Below are 22,006 nucleotides of genomic sequence, written 5' to 3' on the forward strand. Positions count from 1 at the left end.
TCACTAGCCTATATTTTCTGCCCCCCTATCTTGAATTTGGTTATTATTCTTAACCCCTTTGAGGTCAAAGATTGGCGACAGCCCCAGATTTAACATACACTTTAATAGACCAAATCATGCAGTGAAAGAACGCGTACGCACATTAACCTAACTATAAATCATGTAGGCCTAATGTATGCCAACACTCTGTGTAGATGTGTTTTTGTTAGGTTTTTTGCGATATACTCGATGATGTCAAATCACACATCGTTAAAACAACAATTATGATATTATCGCAGATGATATAAATGGGTGGACCAGTGCCAACCTGGCCCTTGTGTAGCCTCGCCACTGGTTTAAAAACAACTGTCAATTGTTCCATGCAAATTTAATCCAGCACAACAGTTCTAGTAAAATATAATGATCTTTTGTTGTGTTATATCCAACAGGAGTCCTTTTAGCCCCGTTGCCTGGAAACCAGCACAGTACAGCAGTTAAGAGAAGCCAGAAAAACCTCAAATTCTTTGTTTTATGTGGATTCACAGCTTAGTCTTGTTTTAACAACCTCTGTACCAGTATTTAACAGTAACATGATTTGCTCACTGTATTATGGAAGTTACTCTGGGTGGGGGGTGGGGGGGGGGGGTCGTCTAAAAGCTTAAAAAGAAATAGATTTCAGTGAAAGCCTGTAATAGAGTTACACTGGGAGCTGATTCATGTTGTAAGTGACTTTAAAATGGGTCAGAAAATTGCAGGCTATGTAATGGATAAATCAGGATTATTTGATCTCATATATGGGGAAGTGCCAAGCTGTTAGCAAATATTGAGAACCATACTTTCAGTTACATTCATACATTCATTTCATACATACATTCAGGTTATCCAGCATACTGTAGGTCACAAACTTTTAGCCATAGCCCACTTTTTATCTATTCCATACAACACATTTTAAGGACTGATATTCGCCACTACTACATTGTTCTTTATGTTATTGGGTTTTACAGTAACATTTGAGAGGCACTATTGGCGCTTGAGGGATTATGGACAAAATCCTATTCTGAGGAAGAATCTAAAACCCATGATGATTTTTTAATAGTAGGTACACACTGTGATCTCCTTCCAGAGCCCGTCAAACTCTCACCAGCGAATATCCACTGAATCGACATCTATTCTTTTGACGCTACGTAGGATTGTCACGAAGGAACGTCATTCCTCGCGCGTGATGGGTTGTGACGTCGGTCCTCTCCTGAAACGCATCATTTGGCAACCCGTCATCATCACAGTTCCTCTCCAGCGAAGCTAAGCTACAACCCCACTGCGTTTCCCATCTGCTGGATAGAGCACCTTAGGATCGCCTCGCAAAAAACAGCGCTGGGAATATACTAAAGGTCTCAGGTAATTGTTCGAGTGCTTCAGTTATATTCTTTGTGGCCTTGTTATTCATGATCACAAAATCGAGTTTGCACGGTTTTAGAGAGTGAATGCTAGCCGTTAGCACACTTTCGCATGCGGGGTTTCAGTGCTGCTGTGTAGGAAATCCTCCCCGAAAGACGCACAGCTGGAAAGTAATGCTAAGCTGCTTTTACAGTAATTTAACGACCAAATGTATCGAGAATTTTCTCTTTACTAAATTCTCATATTGGTGACCACAAAGATAATTTCTTCCGCTTGAAGAACCCGTTGATATTAAATATATAAGGACGTCCGTTTAAACTTTTTTTTTTTTTTATTATTGCAGTCAGTGTGCTTTATTATTATTGTAAAGTTATGAAGTATTTATTATACTGTATTGCCTTATTAATTGTGTGCATTTATGTGATCATTGACTATCTTCACTATATGTTTTTAATTCTATTATAAGTTAAGTAATAAACCTAAAAAGAGATCAGGGCGCTTGAGCCTCTTAGGAAATGTGAAGCATGTGTCACGCCTTGTAGACGATTGTGATTCAGACCAGTGACTCGAATCTTCGATTCGATTCGTTCATTCACTCTTTCCGCGCTTGCGGGGTTACATCTGTAGATGGCGACAGGCGTGTTTCGTTTTGTGCGTTTTAAATGAGTCATTAAAGGGTTAGTTCACCTAATAATTAATATTATGTCATTAAGGACTCACCCTCATGTCATTCCAAACCCGTAAGACCTCCGTTCATCTTTGGAACAGAACACAGTTTAAGATATTTTAGGTTTAGTCCGAGAGCTTTCTGTCCCTCCATTGAAACTGTGTGTACGGTATACTGTCCATGTTCAGAAAGGTAATAAAAACATCTTCAAAGTACACACTGTGATCTCCACAGTGTCAGATGTCCATGTGACATCAGAGCGTCAGTCATCGAAAAATACATTTTTGTCCAAAAAAAAAAAAACTCTACATTCAGTCATCAGGTCCCTTTTTCACAATGAGATTTGTCCGTTTAATCAGTTTTGCTTTGTTAAAAGCTCATAGCTGGCTTGTGTTGTTCGGACTTGAAACTCTGATTGACTGGTAAAGGCATATTCCTTAAATAAGTCCAACCCATGCTCATTCATGTAGTCAAATGCTCCTGTACTCATTCTATAGACTAATTCGTTTTTTTTAAGCGAGAAAGCAGTCTTGCACTTCAAAACTGAGAATTGAATGGAAAATATGAGTTCAATACTTCAAGTAAACAAGAATGGTTGATCACTTAAAAGGTTTGTTCTTATTCATAAGCCCATACTAAATTCGAGCTGACAAAAACCACACACATTTTCATTTTCTCATTTATAAATGAAAATATGATAACTATTTTGTTATAACACATGTTTAGAACCATTATAATAATAATAGTGTTTATTATTTAGGGCCTACTAAATATAGGGCCTATATTCAAAAACAGCATAAGGAATGAACACCAGTCTGAAAGGGCTTATTTAATTTTTGAACATTTTTTGTCTGTATCCCAGATTCTAAACAGTTAATTGCATATTTCTGCCATTTCATTTGGATGAACATCCCCACTGTTTTTTGTTTTAATGAGGATCACAAGACGCAAAGGCAGTGCATTCTTGTGACAACACCATTTTTTTCCCCTGTCACTGTATCTTTGATTGTGTACTTCAGTACTGAGATCTGTCGGTGCAATTCTTTTACCATGCACCTACAGGATATTCAATCCCATTAGCCTTAAATACTCTTATTTAGGTTTTTACTAGAAAGCTTTTAAGCTAAAGCACTCCTGACTACAGTCACTCTGTTGTTATTACGTTGGCATTTGTTTACATACATCTTATTTGTTACAGTAGTACAATTCCTCAGGCTGCCCGTGTGATGTATGAATTTTTCAAACTGAGGATGTGGGATCTAGGATCAGTTTGCAAGTGGTGTACATGAAAGAGACTTGATAATTTCGGATGGCCCCATATAGGATGGTTATTTCTCCACTCTGTTATTTTTTGGACAAGCGATCAGTTTTCATGGGTTAGAAAATGCCAGTTTCTCTATAGGGACTGATTTCTTTTGCTCACAGTCCCAGAACTCCCGTTTTAGCTTTGCTCTCTGTTGTTGGACACTGTTTAATGCCAGTGTCACTGCAGAGGCAGCTCTGGGTGCTTGGTCTCAGAAGTGCTGAGTGGCTCTTGGAAAGAAATTGCACTGCACAGCGTCTCGCCTTCTGGAATAATCCACCTGACCCCTGCAATTAAACCAGCATTCATTAGCTCTAGATTGACTGCTTGCCCTTAAGGCAAGTGTGTCAAAATAACCCATGCACTTCACTGAATGTTTTTATGAGACTTGATACAGATTGTGCCCTGAAAGTCAGCAAACAGCCTAGAATTTGTTGCCATGCAGTGTCAGTGTGTGTGTGTGTGTGTGTGTGTGCGCATACTCTGTCTGTGTTTGGGGTGCATGCAGCTGTGGAACTTGGCACCAGTGTTATGCAGCAAACAATGCGAGGCTGTAAAAACAGCTCATCGCCAGCGTTCCCGCAAGCCAGCGGGAGCTTGTTATACTGAGTGGCCTGATAAGTTTACGGAAAGGATCATATGATGTGGCCGGGTGCATCAAGCTGAGATTGAAACATCATATATTCAGTTGAATGTGTGTAAAATGTGAAATTGAGCCCAGAAATGGTCAAATACAGATTAGAATACATCCTGTATCTTTTTGATCATTTGCATGCGTTTTTAGGCTTTGCAAATGCAAAGATAAACATTTGGTTGTAAACATTTAGTTGTAAGTTTAAGTTTTTGTTTTTATTTTGTCAGGTGAAATTGTCGTATGAGATACAAGTGTGAATGTAAGGCTGTCTTGAGTTTTGTCTTTGTGTAATTATAACACTTGTATAACTTTCAATGACAGATAGTATTTTTTTTGTATATTAATTTAATATTTAAATTCATGGAAATGTAATTTTAAAAATGTCTATTGTAAATGATAAAAATAACCAAATGTAAATCTTTGTATTTTAAAATGATGTATATGCAGTTATACATTGAAATTCATACAATTTGTTGTCATTTTATTTTTAAACTAAGATTTTTAGATTAAGATTATTTTCCTGTTTTTGAAAGAAGTCTCTCATGTTTTTCCAAAACTGCATTTATTCGATCAAATTAGAGTAAAAACAGAAATATTAGAAGTATTATCAAATTTTAAAATAACTTTTTAGTGTGATTATTCCTGTGATGGCAAATCTGAAGTTTCAGTAGTGTCTTCTGTGCCACGATCTTCCAGAAATCATTCTAATGTGCTGATTTGCTGTTCAAGAAACATTTCTTATTATCATCAAATTATATCAGTGTTGGAAACCGCTATGCCTCTACATATTTTGTTAATTTTCTTCAATAGAAAGTTTAAAGCAACAGTATTTATTACTGTCACTTTTGATTAATTTAATGCATCATGCTGAATAAAAGTATTAATTACTTTATAAAAACAAATCTAGACGTCTAGTTTCTAGGTTAAGTAGAAGTCTTAAGTAGGAAAACTCTTTATCTCTTATTTTATTACATATTAACCCAGTATCTGCTGTGAATGAGCTGTATTGGCTTGTTATCAGTGGACAAGAGATAAGAATAATAAACCTGTTTATACTGTTGTCATTTTTACTATGCCTTTTAATTTGTCCGATCATTTAGTGATACGTAAAGCTTTTTGCGGTCGATGCACCTTAATGCCATGTAGGAGCACTTTTATTGACCCAGCTAGGCAAAATCCAGCTGTGGTCCAGGAGAGTAAGTAATACAACACCAGTTCTTAAGAAAGCATTACACATTTATATAAAGTTAAGATTTGATTGTTTAGCAGCAGTTGTGGACTGAGGTCTTGGCAGGAAAGGAAGGAAGTGATGTGTTACTGAAATATTTTCTGCATACTGATGAAACGGTACAATTTCTGAAGAGTGAGATCCATTGTGAAATGTGTGTGTATTTGCAGTGTGAGACTGTGTGACTGTGTGTTTTTCAGGGGTGTAAAAGAGGAAGGAAGGTGCACTCAGGATGGTCACCATTCCAGAGTACTACGAGGGAAAAAATGTTCTTATCACAGGGGCCACAGGCTTTATGGGGAAAGTACTTCTGGAGAAGCTGCTACGCTCTTGTCCCGGTGTCAAAGCTGCCTATGTGCTTGTCCGGCCCAAAGCAGGACAGGCGCCCAAAGCCCGTATTGCTGACATGATCAACTGCAAGGTGAGCAAGTGCAGGTCTGGAGGAGTAGTTTTCAGCTTCTGAATTCTCTTAATGCAGCTGAATTCAATGCCTAAAGTACAGCATATGTCTTTGATCTTTTCGTACTATTTAAAACTTCTTATGGGATTTATTATTAGGCCACAGATGCACTATTCAGATCATGTGTTATATTTGCAGTGACTTTCAAGATGCTTTGAATGCTCCAGATTGCGCTGATAGATCTTCTCTCCCTATATTTGCTCTTTACACAGTTATATTGTATGCACATTTCTGGCCTTCTCTAGATTATATTGATAGTGCCTGACAGGCTGACTGGAATTCATATGCGTTTACTGTAGTGCTTGGCCAGACTGTGATATCTGATTATGGGGAAAGTAATCTTGAGTCTTTGAATGTTGCAGCTTTTCGACAGACTGCGAGAGGAGCAGCCCGATTTCGCAGAGAAGATCGTGGCGGTCAACAGTGACCTGACACAGCCAGATCTGGACCTGAACACAGAAGACCAGGAGACTCTTACGGGCTGCATTAACATAGTGTTTCATTGCGCTGCCACCATCCGCTTCAACGAGCCTCTGAAGTAAGCTGTAATCTCCACCCAAAGGATGACACAAAGCTTTATCCACAGCTGTGAGTTTAGATGCTTCTGATTATTTAGGTGGTTATATCACAGGAAGCAAGGAGTGTTCTTTATAACACGTCGATTGAGTCATTTCTTCATTTCATACTGCAACATATTCAATCCATTTCATAAGGGCTGTTGAGATAAAGACCGTTAACTCCTAATTCCAATTAGCCTTCTTTCATTTAGCTTTAAATCATGTATTCAGAATAAACCTGGATAATACAATAAAATGCATGGTTTTTTACATTTATTTAATAGCCTTAATAAAAACAATAATTATTTTAGTAATGGTACAATTATGATATAATAATAATAATTCAAATGCTGCTAATAATAAATTTTTCGCTCACAATTTTCTTCCATTAATACAAGTCATAGTCACAAATATAAAAATCACTGTATTATTATTATCAAGATTATTAATAGTATTAGTGGTTTTAATGGTTATAATAATACTGTCACTATTGTTTTATTACTACTATTGTTTTTATTAATACTATTATAATAACTATTATTGGAAATGCTTATAATATGATTATTAATGATGCAATACATCTATTACGGATTGCATTAATAATAATAATAACGAAATGTATTATTATTAATATTAGAAATTGTGTGTAATAGTAGTCATTATTTTTATCTTCCTTATTGTTTTTATTATTACTATTATAATATAAAAATGTATAATATTTTATTATAATTGTAATAAATAAATGCAAATAATACATGATAAAATGAATGTATTACTATTTCCGTTAACAATATTAAAAATAATAATTCTATTATTAAAGTGCAATAAAATTATAACCTTATTAATAATAGTAGTAGTAATGGCAAAGTACTGTCATTGTTATTGTTTTCATTTTAAATACTATATTATTATAATGTTAAAAAATAGATTTTGCATTAGTAGTATATTTCTGCCCAAAATCTTGTCACTGTGTAATTTATCAGATGAATCTAGAACACTATGTGTTCAAAATGCATGCTGAAGCCTTGTGTATGGTTTAAAGTGAGTGTGGAATGAAGCACTGCAGGCTGTGCGTGCACAAACATTTCAGAGGTGTTCACGCATTCTTCACCTGACTTTATTTCTCTTTCACAGCGCCCACGTAATGCACCACTGCACCAGAGAGACATAAATGCACATTTTATGCCATTTACATGATCTATTTCCTTAACTTTCCGTTCTGATGTCTGTAAATTGACATTTTAAAACTACATTAACTGCTGAGTTATTGTGATTAGATCAGTTTTTTTCTGTTAGGTGGTTTTGTACAATTTGTAGTAAGTCTATCTTTAAGTTGATCAGATCTGCTCGTGCTTCTGCAGAGTGACTGCAGCTCAGAGTTTTTTTTTCTGTCCCTCTGCTGTAGAGATGCCATGCAGTTGAATGTGCTGGCCACACAGAAGATGGTTAACTTGGCTCACAGAATGAAGCATTTGGAGGTGTTTATCCACGTGTCCACAGCCTACGCCCACTGTGACCGCGAGCTCATTGAAGAGCTGGTCTATCCACCACCTGTCGATTACAGGAAGCTCATAGACACACTTGAGTAAGTCTAGGCTCTCCGAAACATTCTTTGATGCTGGAGTCCCCTTCCTCATCATACTAAATTCTAAAGCCTGATCTTTACTGATTAATAAATGAATGTCAAGGACCTGTATAGTACTTAACATGTTCTCTATGTTTGACAATGGCTGCTTTCACACATAAAGCCTTTGTTACAAATTTAACAATGCTTTCCCAGTTAGAGACCATGCATAAACAAGCACTCATTGCCAGAATGCTAGATAATTAGCACTGGTAATTAATTTATGATTTTTCCAGAGGTTTACTTAATGTCATTTAGTTTTCATGACCATTTTCTACACTCTGTTATTCAAGTATTATTTATATACTAATTGTAATTGTTAATATTTTGATTAAGCTTTTATTTATGTTTTCAGTTAGTCTGTGTGTGTGTGTGTGTGTGTATGTGTGTGTGTGTGTGTGTGTGTGTGTGTGTGTGTGTGTATAGTGGGGAAAATGTTTATTTGATCCCCTGCTGATTTTCTAAGTTTGCCCACTTACAAAGAAATGAAGGGTCTGTAATTTTTTATGCTAGGTTAATTTTAACAGATAGAAACAAAATATCACCAAAGATTAGAAATGTATTTTCCTTTCAGTGAGTGAAACAAGTATTTGATCCCCTACCAACCAGCAAGAATTCTGGCTCCCACAGATTGGTTCTGTGCCCATGTGGAACAGAGATTAGTCGTAGACGTTCTGACCCGGAAAAGGAAGTAAAACAGCACGAAATACAATGGATGCTGATTCAAATAAAATTATACAGTGTTTTGCTTTTCACAATATTTTGAAAAGTCAACAAAAAAATCAGCAAAACATTGGTCTTGTACGGCGTGAAATTTCTTCAAACATGGATTTATTTCTGTAACAACCCTGCATTTTTGCCTGCACTGTCTCTTCGCCCCCAAAGACTTAAAAGACATGAAACCTCCGCATTGCTCCACTGTGTGTATCCTTTGTCCTCCATCGCGCCAATAAGTCATGTGATCTCAGTTGGTGGTGTCCACCTGAGTTGAAGTCACTTTTTTTAATGACGTACGACTTGCATTTACTGGGGAATATCTGATTTGTCTGCTTACATGGCACACGCAAATGCACCGATTTATTACCACATATGAATGTGGCCTGAATCTGATCTGAGAAAATCAAAATCCATGCGGTTTTTTCCTGCTTACATGTTCACCGGTCATATCCGATCTGTGCCACATGAGAGGAAAAAATCGGAATTGGGTCACTTGGACCATGCAGTGTAAATGGGGCCTAAGACACCTGTCCACACAATCTGTATCTTCCTTTCCAACCTCTCCCACCACCATGGGCAAGACCAAAGAGCTGTCAAAGGATGTCAGAGACCAGATTGTAGATCTGCACAAGACTTGAATGGCCTACAAGAACATCAGCAAGAAGCTTGGTGAGAAGGAAACAAGTGTTGGTGCGATTATTCGGAAATGGGAGAAATAGAAAATAACCATCAATCAGCCTCGTTCTGGAGCTTCCGTGTCTTCCCATCCCTCCCTGATTCAGAGAAGCCTTGGGAGAAAGTGCTGTGTTCAGATTAGACCACAATTCAGCTCTTTGGCATTAGGTCGTCCCGCCGTGTTTGGAGGGAGAGTAATGATGACTATGACCCCAAGAGCACAGAGGGGCTGTTTTTCTGCAAAGGGTACAGGACAAATTTACCGTATGGAGGGGATAAATGTACGGGGCCGTGTACTGTAAAATCTTGAAATATAAGTGTGTGTGTATATATAATGCATACTGTGGGGAAAATAATTATTTGTCACTGTGTCATCAAGCTACACCTTTGTTTCTTTCTTTGTTTTTGAATATGCTTCCTCTAGCGGTGAAAACATACATATTGTGCCTTTAAAACATACTGAACGTACACTGATTCTTACAAACAAACATAAGTAACTTCAAAACAGCTCAGAAATAAGAAAATAACACAATGGTTATTAACAAATGATTAGCTAAATGAAACCCTCTTCTTATATTTGTTTATTTTTGCTCTCCCTCAACTTCCTGACAGGTGGATGGACGACAAACTGGTCTCTTTAATGACGCCAAAGCTGTTAGGTGAGCGGCCTAACACATACACGTACACTAAAGCCTTGGCAGAACAGCTCATCCAGCAGGAGTGTGGGAACCTCAACGTGGCCATCATCAGGCCCTCGATCGTAGGAGCCAGCTGGAAGGAGCCGTTCCCCGTAAGCATGCGCATTTCCATCCTCCCACCTAATTAACAAAAATACTGCCTGAATTTTGAGCACCACTCTTTCTTTTCAACTCTGTTAAAGGGCTGGATTGATAATTTCAACGGTCCGAGTGGGATATTCATCGCTGTGAGTGGCCACTTTGATTTTTTTTTAGAGTGTATATAAATGCAGTGGCATTTCAGTTTGTATGATTGTTTATTGGTACTTCGTGTAAAAAGCTGCTTTTTTGGGGGGTTGTAGGCAGGAAAGGGGATTCTAAGAACAATGAGGGCTTCAAATAACGCTGTCGCTGACCTCGTGCCAGTCGATGTGGTCATAAACACCACTTTGGCCGCTGCCTGGTATTCCGGTTCCCAGAGACATGCCAGGTCGGATTCACCACAAACACCCAACAGTCACACTAAATCCCTCACACACGGATCACTGGAAAATAAAGTCATGGAATAAATGCCGCCAGTTTTCTGACAGTGTCGTTTGTCTCCATCGCAGGCCGAGAAGTATGTTGGTGTACAACTGCACGACGGGCGGGATCAATCCTTTTCACTGGGGTGAAGTTGGTATGAATCACTTTTTCAAACAAATCTCTACACACTGGCCTTCAAGTGCTGTCGACTGCAAATCAAAGCACTTTTCACATGAAATGAATGAGCGTGAGAACGCTGACATGTTTGAACAAGTGTATGGGTATAGTACGGGCGTTAGCCAGCTCATTCTTTTGTTCTTATATGGGAATGGATATAACTTGGATTTGAGCATTCAGATTTAAATTTTTGAGACTTAACTTCATAGCTGTCTGGTTTCCACTGAAGTGAAGTAGGGTGGGGAGGAATAGTTATGATAACCATTAGTGGATGAGTGGTTTTGTGATACCATATTTGGTTTTATATCTTTTCATCACCATGTTGTGACCTTAATATCTGGCTGTAGATCAAAATCTAAATAAAAAAATGGAACATGGCAGCGAAGTAATTCAAACAGATTCAAACAAAGAGGCAAAACGTACGGACTGCAGCTTTAAATAATTATAGGGGTACAATGGTCTTCTTGGGAATACCTGATGTGTCAGTTCAGACAGTTACTTTTTTTTAACTGCTAATATTTTGTATATTATTATTGTATATATATATATATATATATATATATATATATATATATATATATATATATATATATATCAATACTCAATTCTAGCTGTAAACCTCGTTTCAGTGAGAAATCCTTAAGGTCTGTGATTTAAGTTGAATGATGCAACTCTGTTTTAGTGAAGCGTTTCTGAGAATATGTCTCATTACCTTTGCTGCTGTTGTTAATGTTATGACAACAAACATGCCTCTAGTGAACTCTTAAAACAGGTTTGACTATGAGTGACTGAAATTCAGTCAGACTGGATATATTTATATCTATTTGTATCAGAGATAATAGATGAACCACAGTACAAGGGTGTAATGAGTCTTACTGTTTACATTTTCTGGAACCATTTCAACCATAGTTAATTAGTTAAAATACAAATCAATATTTGGTTATAATCAGCATTGTGTTGCAGTTGGATCAGTCCTATTATAAGTAACATAACTCAACAGTAAGGATTTGTTGTTGTTCTTGTTCTTTTCGTTCTGCTGGGCCAGACCTGTAGTTCAGATTTGTGGTTGCCCTCCCCATATTTTCCCTGCCCAAGTCACAGACTGCTTTTATTTTTAATGTAACAGACAGAAGTGCATTTGCACATTTCCTATATATATATATATATATATATACAGTATGATAAAATTGTGTAGAAATATATTTTTGACAGTTTCTTCACGTTAAACTAAACTTTTATTTTGACGGGTTGCCGTGAGGAACTTGCAGCTACTGTGTATGTGATATCAGGGTAGTTTTCTCAAATTAAATGGTAAAATGCTAATGAAGTGACTCTCAGAGCAGCTGGAGATGATATTCGTATATTCATATCATCACAGTGAGACTTTAAATTTAGGCTTAAAATCTTTTTTTTTTTTTTGCCCAGCCCTATAGTATTTGGATAATGCCAATTAAATGACCCCAATACTTATGAATGGAAGAAACCATCGAAATGTTGCTTTTTAACCCTGAACCAAGTCATGCACAGCTGTGCCGTTTACTGTTGAACCCCTTTTTGTCTCTTAGAATACCATGTTATATCCACTTTCAAGAGGAACCCCCTCGAGCAGGCATTCAGGCGGCCAAATGTAAATCTCACAACCAATCACCTTATCAATCAGTACTGGATTGCTGTAAGCCACAAGGCGCCAGCATTCCTTTATGATCTCTTCCTCAGGATGTCAGGAAGAGAGCCCAGGTAAATCTGACTGCTTCGCCCCTTTCCACTTCCCCGCTCAGTCTAGCCGTCACGTGTCGCTCTCCGTGTCTTGGGCAAGGATGCATAACCCACTCAGAGACTGGGTTCTGCATGCTTCCCGTCCACGTGTGTGTGTGCTTATCCATGTGTGTTGTGCAGCTATGTGTTTAAAATGCTCTTGTATGTTGTATGCCTGTATTCTTCTCCACAGAGTACTGCATAAACATGACCTTCAAGACCAACCCCTTAGAACAGGCTTTCAGACGCCCCAATGTTAACCTGCGATCCAACCCTTTTACCAATCAATACTGGACCACAGTGAGTCACACCCTTCCTGCCCTGCTGTATGACGGGTTTCTCATGTTGACGGGTCAGAAGCCCCGGTAAGGTCTTCAGTACCTGCTTCTCCACCCCTTTGTCCTACCTCCTCCCCTCCCTCACCTCCAGCACTGGGTGTTGGGTGCGTGGTGTGGCATGGCCCGCAGGCCGGCTGGGAAGGAACCGCCCAGCCTGGCCATCTGCTCGACTTCATGGCATCGGACAAACGCTGCTGCTGGGCTTCCATAAAGTGCATGGAGTCCTGCACGCTTTTTTTGTGGAAAAGGAGATGGATCCATACCATAATACCATCTTTCGTTTTTTTTTCTTCTGAGCCATGCCATTAAGTCTTCAAGAGAGGTCTGCTCTTGTAGCACATGAATACATAGTGGACGTTGGGAATGATAGTTTGGTTAACACAGCCTTAACTCATTAAGCAGGTCAGAGTGCTCAGCTCAGATCAAATATGGACTGTACGCACTAATATTTTCCATCCAAAAAGCCAAACTAATCAGAGAACAGCACTCATAAATAATGGGGCCAGGTACCAAACTCTCTGCTCTAAGAATTGCTTTAACTCAGTGGTTTTCAAACTTTAGTCCGGGACTATATACTAAATTATACAATTGTTTATACATTTTATAATAATTTAGAAATCTATTTTAATTGTACATTATTTTATTTTTTTCCCACAAAAGTTAAACTTATGGCAACATGTGTTTTATTGGCAATATATGTGTTTTAATTTGGCATTTTTTAAATATTTTACAGATTTTGATTGTTTTCTAAAGACTATTCGGAAATCTGTATAAAAAAAGTATAATGTTAAATTAAAAATATTTCTATTGATCTCTTTATATAACTTACTATAGGGCCAAGCAATAAGAAAAACATAAAACCATCTTGAGATAAGTCATTACTGAAGAATGCGAAATTTAACTCGTTCAATTTCTAGAAAAAATGTCAAAATAAAATATTATGAATAAAATCCTTACATTTCAAGTAACCTATGCCTATGTCCCTGCAGATGCAGTTTAACACTGTCACAAGTGTTATTCTCTGCATTTTATTTTCAGAGTTATCTCGAGAAATTTTTGACTTTTTTTTTCTTTCTGTTTTTCTCAGTTTCTCACTTTCGTGAAATATGATTTTATTCTCAATGTAAAATGTAGTTTTTACAGTGACAGTATAGAAAAAAAAACATTACTTAATTTATAATACGTCTCAATGCGTGTACTACTATTTTTCTCACAACAATGTATACAGTAAATGCTTCTTTACTCGTAAAATATATAGCTGCCTGTATCTCTTAAAAAGGTGGTCTTTCAAAAAAGATGGTCCTTGGCATTAAAACAGTTGGAAAGCCTCTGGTTTAAACCACCAAGATAGAAATTACAAGGTTGCATCCTTCTAATTAAAAAAAAATGAAAAGGTAAGCACTAGATGCATATTTGACAATTATCCATTCATGCATAAAAGCTTTTAATTGCAGGAAGTAGATGTGTTTGGTACCTGGAGATGAAACGACTGGCTATGCACCTTAAATCTGAGGTCCTTCAGTTCAATTTTAGTTAATGCTCATGCAGATTGAACTAATTTGTTGTATATTGCTGATATGTATCTGGTTTAAGGTGCAAGTGTTTGTATAATTGATTGGTTTTAACACCATGAGAAGGTTTTGAATTTGATTTTTAAAGTGAGGTGTTCTAATACAATGCATGTAGTCATTCCCTATCCAACCCATAAGAGATCTTGATGGGGAAACTGGGCGTTTCTGGACATTTGTATTCAACTTCAACAGCACTTTGTCAGATAAAGCCTGAAAATTGGCATACTTGTACGTCTGGTAGAGTTTATAGAGGTGCACACAGCACCACACAGAAAGAATCAAGAATCTTAAGTACACAAATGCGCCCAGGTTCCCTACAAGGTCCTGCAAGGTTTTAACAGTGTGATCATTGTTCAGCCAAATCATGGGAATCCACAGTCATGTTTGCCAAAGGTTTGTGGTTCAAAAGTGCTGCAGTGGGATCTAACCTGAATCAAATACACCACAGGATGAATGGGTTGGAGAATTATTATTTTTCACTAACTGATGAGTATTTCTTTGTCTTTATTTATTTGTTTTATTTTATTTTACGTTTTGATAATTATTTTTTGTTTTGTTGGTTAGTTTTTTATTTTATTCTATTTGTTAAATTTTTTTTTTGTTTGTTTGTTTTTATTTATTTATTTATTTTTGCTTTTAGTTTTTCAATTTATTTAATTTGTTTAATTTGTATTGTTTTGTTTATTTTACTCTCCTTTGTTTATTTTTAATTTCATTTGTTTAATTTTGTTTTATTTCACTCTTTTGTTTTTGTTTTTTACTAAATCAAACCAAAATATTTTGCTTGATTTGGGAAAACTAACCAGCGGAAGCCATTTTTTTGCCTTGAAGTAAAAGAAAAACAAAAAACAAACTAAATTATTTCTTGTATTTATGACTTTCTCTCACAGTGCAAATTAATATCTTGCAATTGCAGCTTTATTTCCCGTAATTGATTGATGATATAAAACATTGTGGATATTTCATATTTTAAGCTTTATATCACATTTTTTACTATGAGGCAGAAATGGGCTTCACTAAATAACCTGCTTTTTTATGCAGGTTTTAATAACATTGCATAGAATTAAATGTTTTGTTGCTATCACTAAACTTTAAGTAATTTACAATCTGTGGTTTCTTCAAACTACTGTCGTAGTCTGTTACCATCTGCTCTTATTAAACCGCTTGCCCTTTTGAGGATTAAACGAGAGGAGAAAAAAGACACAGACTACACATCCAGCCCCCATCAAAGCTCATCTAAAGCTAATGCTCATGTCTCTCCTTTTCTCCCACTCGCTCCCTGCGTTGTTTCCGTGGTGACACAGGATGATGAAGACAATCAGTCGGTTGCACAAGGCCATGATGGTGCTGGAGTACTTCACGAGCCATTCGTGGGTGTGGAACACAGACAACGTTACCATGCTCATGAACCAGATGGGATCTGAGGACAAGAAGGTGTGTGTGTGTGTTCATGTATTAATACACTCACAGTCTGCCATTGGCACAGTTAAATGAGTCGCATCTGTGATTCTGTATCATGTCACTTAAAATGTGTTTTCAATGAATCTTTCATTCAAATGGCTCATGGCGCTGACTTTTATCAATGCCTGAAGTCTTCTTTTTCTTGCTCAGGCATTTAACATTGACGTCAGGCAGTTACACTGGGCAGAATACATGGAGAATTACTGCATGGGCACTAAAAAGTATGTTCTCAATGAAGAGTTGTCAGGACTCCCAGCGGCACGCAAACACTTAAACAAGTAAGTATTGAAGTTGTCCAGGTTACCTTCAGGATAAATATTAGACAAATAGTTTAGCTGCTGCGCCGTCATATTTAACTTCTCAACTCTGTGGCATTCATGTGGGACAGAGACATGAATGATGTTTGGACGCTGCGAATAGATGCCATTTATTTGCCATTGACATATGTGACATTTAGCATATTAACCCTCTGGAGTCGATTAACGCATATACGCGTTATGAGTCATTTGCTCTTGATAACCCCGAAAAGAACTTAAATTACACTTTCAGTTTTAATCGTACAGATAAGAGCAATACATCAATCGAATCTGTAAAGTGTCTACTTTTTTTGGATACAGACATAACAACACAACTTTGTGCACTTATAAAATAAAGATAACAAACAAGGTGTGCTGTCTGCAGCCTTTGTCTGCGCTGATCTCCATTTACAAACACGTCATTAAAATGAATTGTAACTCCGTGAATACTCAACGAAGAGACATGAGAGAGATATCTATAGAAAGCTTGACATGTCTACTTTTAAACTCAACAAGTGCCGCCGAAAACAAATATTCTGTGATAAAGTAATCCATATGAAAACAACGCAATGTTCGTTTTTCACGTCTCCCTTCATTATATCTAATGTGACCACGCCCCCGCGCCGAACACGCTATTCAGATTCAAACTGAAGCGCGCGGTTTGAATACGCCCATAACAGAAGAAAAAGCAGCGAGACTGTTCTTCAAGTTCTTTTATTTTACTGTTTGCTTCGCGATGACAGGAATAAGACCTAATTCACCCCAAAAGATGCGATGTGGTTGAGGATTTGAGAAATGAATTTCCTCAGAAAAAAAAGAATGAAGCACTTTATTCAGCAGAGATCATAAACATGAGTAAGTCTCCTTTTATTTATTTATATACTTGTACTAGTTTTCACATAACGTGTAAACATTTTACTAGTTAGACTTTTTCCAAACTATAATTCCTGACTAAATGTATAATCTAGTGAAATATTATGAAGTTTCAATAACAATATACAATACTATACCATTCAAAAGCTAGATGTAAATAATATAAATGTAACAAATAGATAACTGTAACAAATGTAAAAACAATGCTGTTCTTTCAATTTATTCCCCCTAAAAAAACTGAAAAATATTCTCAGCTCTTTTCAACATTAATAATAATAATAATGATAATGATAATAATAATAACAATAAATGTTTTTTGTAGAAAATAAGATTGTTAAAAGGATTTCTGAAGGATTGTGTGACTTGAGTAATGATGCAAAAAAATAGTTTGAAAGTCAGCTTTGATTGTTCCTAATAAACTGTTTAACTGCTCCCCCAAGTGGATATTAAACAGAGGTGGATAGAGTACCCAAAAACTGTACTCAAGTAAAAGTAAAAGTACTTCTAGAAATATTTACTCAAGTAAAAGTACTAGTCTTGAATAGTTACTTGAGTAAGAGTAAAAGAGTATCGGATAAAAAATCTACTCAAGTAGTTAGTTACTAGTTACTTTGGGTCATATATACTGAGCCTATTTTTATTTAGATATATAGATAAAATGTATGTAATGTATGTGTGCGTGTATAAATGTATATATTTCATCAGCCTTTACTCCAATTTATGTAATTTATTATAAAACCCAGTCTGTTTACTTAAGTAACAGATATAGGTGTCATGCCATAACATATTTTTAATACGACTTACTTTATATTAAATGTGAATTTAACATTGAAAGTTAATGTGATATAAATATTGCTACTAATCTTTCATTGTTCAGAAAGAGAGCAAATAACATTTACATTATTAAAGATCATTTTCACTGACAGTCTAGATTTCAATCACTCTCAGAAACTCCCATTAAAATCACTGAAACTGCTAACACTGTGAAATCAATATCTTAATTAAAGATTCGTACACACATCTGCACTTTGTTGTTTCTGACGAGAGAATTCGCCAGAAAGAGGTATTCAGTCAGTGATCGAGTGAAGGAAGCACCGGCATTTTAGCGATGACTCATCTGAACACCTCTGATTGGCCAATGCTTTAATAAGCTCAAAAGAATCGTGTGTGATTGGTTATAATGTGCAGCGCTGTAAAAACGCATCTATCTCTGGCTCAGCGCCAGCAAGCGATCACAGATCTGAATTTAGCAGCTGATGATGATATGACTTGCTGAACGTACTCGCACCGTTGTGATTGTATTAAAATCTTAATCGGCTATTTTTTGTCTTTTGGAAGCTGCATTCAACTCGACTCCCCTCTGTTATAAGCCACACACGTACAACAAGATAATGTCACAGTGGTATCGTGTGCTGTAATCGAATGTAGCCCAAGTTATTACCTGTAGAACAGTAGACAGCACACGCGGTGTTCATCTAATAAGGATCTCCATCGCTAGCAAATAATATCCTTTGCAGATTTGCTTTCAATTCAGTGCAGTTCCAGCCACGTTTTCAACGCTCTTTCTGTTCTTAAACGTTACAACTCCGACTGCCCAGTGAAAAGTAGACAGCGTGTTTGGAATAAACTGAAGCATTTATTGCATTAAGATAAAGTAACGAGAGGTGCATCGCCCACAGTAACGGAGTAAAAGTACAGATTTTCCCCCAAAAATTTACTCAAGTAAGAGTATAAAGTACCCATCTTTAAATATACTCCGAAAAAGTATTAGTTACCCCAAAAAATTACTCAAGTAAATGTAACGAAGTAAATGTAACTCGTTACTACCCACCTCTGATATTAAATTATGCTGTGGGATAATTAAATATATTCTAAATAAACTACAAACATAAAATTATATACATTTATTTTGTTCTCACATTCTTTCTTGTAACTCTTCCCTCTCAGTGACACAGCTGACTGAGAGGCTCATTATGCAGCTCATTATGCGGGCCTTTGTCTTCTCAGGTGTAAATCACAATGATATTCATGATAGTTGACGCCTACTCGCATATGACTTTTACCAACAAAAAGTGTCTTAGAAAATTTAATTCAATATATTGTTTTCTGTGAGTGAGTAAACAAGATGATTTTCACATAACTTAGAAAAGAAAAATTCTAGGCTACAAGCTCCAGTTCTCAAAAATCCCAGGAACCAATGTTCTGTATGTGTTTTATGGCCTTATTCAAGTGTTTTAACATTTTTTGTTTTTCACTAACCACGCATAATATTTTTTTTCTCAAAAATACAATCATGTACATACATGCATTTCACATATTATTATAGCCCAGTTTGTGCTGATTACAGTGAGATTAGACATTAGCCATTTAGATTTGTATAAGAAACTGAAAAAAGCACAAATGTCAGGGCATGACAAAACTTCTCCAGGCCCCAAAAAGACCCTTAGACTCCAGAGGGTTAAATAAAAATTCTAGTCTTCAGTGTCACATGTCATATGCTGAATTTGCGCAATTGTTATCAATTATTATTCGTATGAAATTATTAATATAGTTCTTATCAATGTTAAAAACTAATCAAATGTTAAAAGGATTCTTTAAAGTGAAAATTCAAAAGAACAGCATTTATATGAAATTGTTCTTTTGCAACATTAGAAATGTATTTACTGTCACTTTTAATCTGTTTAATGCATCCTTACTGAATAGAAGTGATTGATTTCTTGCTTTTTTAATCTTACTGCAAAACATTGAATGGTAGTGTATCATGCAACAAAAACTGTTTTCAACATTTGATAATAATCAGAAATGTTTCTTGAGCAACTAATTGGCATTTTAGAATGATTTCTGAAGGATCATGTGAAACTTTTAATTTTTTGTCAATTTGTCTTTGTTTTCTTTTCCTGTAGGCTGCGGAACATTCGCTACACTTTCAACACCATTTTGGTAGTCTTAATCTGGCGCATTTTCATCGCCCGTTCGCAGATGGCCAGAAACATCTGGTACTTCGTCGTCAGCTTGTGCTTCAAGTTCCTCTCCTATTTCAGAGCCTCCAGCACCATGAGATACTGAATCCACCCCAGCTGTCCTTTCCCTCCCCTCTCTCCCGACGGCTATGCACACATTTCTGCTTTGTGATACTCCAGACTCTGAGGGTCAAGCGTAGTATCCGCTGTCCTCCCTTCCTGCACAAATGCGCCCTCAACATCACAGGGTGCCAGTGCACTCAACTGCTATATAGAAAGCATGGATTGTCAGGGCTTGAGGTCTATGAAGCTCTCTCAGCACAATGAGAGTGCGTTTGAGCACTTACTGTACCTGTGCCACCTCCTGAACGCAAACAGGTTGTGGGCGACTCTTGCTTATTATGGTTTATATACCTGCTTATTCTTGTTGGCACCATTGGCCCCTTTCTATCTGTAATCAACGAAGCACAAGGAGAGAGAGAAAAAAAAAGAGAGAAATGGCTTTGTCTCAGCTCTGTGCCTACAATTCAAAAATAACCTTCATCATGTGCCCGATGTCTTTGTTCGATTCTTGTCTTCTGCCTTACTTCTTTCCGATACCTCTCACCATCTTTGAGACTAAAGTTATTGATGCGTCAACAAATAATAAGCATCCCGGCCTTATGTTTGTCTTCACAATCTTTTCTTCAGTCAATACCAAAATGTCATCTTGAAACACATTTTTTTATGTCCTACTTGACGTTTTTGTGAAAGCAATCAACCACTTTTAGTCCAAATTTCTATGTTATTAATAAACGTAAAAAAAAATGTTTTTCCCAGAAATGCTAGAAAAAGCAAGCCTCAGTTCGTTCACCTGCGTAAACCTGTTGCCTTTAATGAGGCTTATTAATAAACGTGAGCAGATCCGATTGAATCGACAGTTCGTAAATGTTTAGACGTTTAAACGTTTTACGTCAACGGCCGTATACAAACAATTTACAGGTTCGTTCCGCTCGTGTTTCAAAAATAAAGTGCAAAGATTATCTCTTGCCATAATTTATTTGTGTTCAGGTAATTCAGCTAATTAACCATCTTTACGTTCTTTAGCACTTCGATCACGTTCGTATCAGAGGAGGGTAAATAATCATTGTTCTTCCTTTTTTTCACCCGAATTATTTAGTGAACTGTCTGAATGTTGAAGTCATGTGAAAGATATAATGGATGTATGTTTTCTAAATCGTTCTATTTAGATAAAGCACTGTAATTTAACATTGTCTGCTACCAAGTATTTTTCATGTTTGAAATAAATAGGAAGTGATTGTTTATGACGCGAAAGGAAGAGATGTAACGTTACAGTAAATGCACCGTATAGACTACTTTTATGATCACACGTGCTTCAGATCACAATGTCAAGTTATGTTTGTCTTAAAAAGCCAATCTCTTTGCACAGCTAAATATCATACCAGGAAGCGCTAGTTGGTGGATATTGTTATTAACTGTGTGAAACTATTCTGTCTTTTCTATTAACATAAAAAAAAGAGAGAAAAAAAAAACCTTGCCTTCATTTTAGCACTTCTGTGAGGATCCATAATTTTATGTGGGAGTTTGAGTGGAATAATGATTTTGAAAACAAGTTTTGTGTATTGTTGTTTATCCCAAAATAGGGTAAAAATTATATATAGAGAGAGAGCGAGAGAGAGAGAGCTCCTCCCCCTATAATATTCAAATGATCTTTGTAGTTTTTTTTGTATTGGGTAAAATTAAGCTTCATTGGGTTTCTTTTGTGTGTGTGTGTGTGTCAGGTCACCTCGTGTTTCATTTCCCCACAGTATTTTATAACGATAATATTAACATTTTCTTCCTTAAGATCAAGCTGAAGTCGGGCCTTGATGGGACAAATGTAGATTGTTTCCCTTTTTGTCTGTCTTGAATGTAATTTTTTTGTTAAATATCCTGTAACTATCTAGAAATAAGTGAACCATTCCCCACAATGTTATGCGGTCTGTTTTCTGGGACAATTGTAAATGCCACATTAAAATGTCAGTGGAGGGTTAAAAATCTATGGGTGCCTTTCGTTTGTGATCCAAGAGAATAAACTATGTGAACTTGTTTTTCAGTTTAACGAGTCATAATTGGCTAATTGTTTTGTGGTACT

The 22,006-nt window shown here is 36.6% G+C and overlaps 1 protein-coding gene across 2 annotated transcripts; it reads left to right on the forward strand.

The window, feature by feature from the left end:
• The first annotated feature begins 1,218 nt into the window (after positions 1-1,218).
• Positions 1,219-21,962, forward strand: far1 (fatty acyl CoA reductase 1). 2 transcript variants are annotated; one of them, XM_059536980.1, is made up of 12 exons: positions 1,219-1,374; positions 5,407-5,627; positions 6,029-6,204; positions 7,629-7,808; positions 9,852-10,029; positions 10,120-10,164; positions 10,279-10,406; positions 10,528-10,595; positions 12,184-12,355; positions 15,587-15,716; positions 15,894-16,021; positions 19,816-21,962. In XM_059536980.1, exons 2-12 carry the CDS (start codon positions 5,439-5,441, stop codon positions 19,976-19,978), a joined length of 1,557 nt encoding a protein of 518 aa, XP_059392963.1. In that variant the 5' UTR covers positions 1,219-1,374; positions 5,407-5,438; the 3' UTR covers positions 19,979-21,962. The 2 variants fall into 2 exon arrangements, with proteins under 2 accessions (XP_059392963.1, XP_059392964.1); XM_059536981.1 differs by lacking the exon at positions 12,184-12,355 and adding an exon at positions 12,567-12,738.
• Positions 21,963-22,006: the final 44 nt, after the last annotated feature.

Source organism: Carassius carassius, chromosome 43 (assembly GCF_963082965.1).
Source record: "Carassius carassius chromosome 43, fCarCar2.1, whole genome shotgun sequence".
Classification (NCBI taxonomy): Eukaryota; Metazoa; Chordata; class Actinopteri; order Cypriniformes; family Cyprinidae; genus Carassius; species Carassius carassius.

Excerpts from the sequence above, each read along its gene's own strand:
- far1 (XM_059536980.1), top strand. The coding sequence starts at position 5,439 with ATGGTCACCATTCCAGAGTACTACGAGGGAAAAAATGTTCTTATCACA. Across the intron at positions 6,205-7,628 it reads CGCTTCAACGAGCCTCTGAA|AGATGCCATGCAGTTGAATG; the intron begins GTAAGCTGTAAT and ends CCTCTGCTGTAG. Across the intron at positions 12,356-15,586 it reads ATGTCAGGAAGAGAGCCCAG|GATGATGAAGACAATCAGTC; the intron begins GTAAATCTGACT and ends GTGGTGACACAG.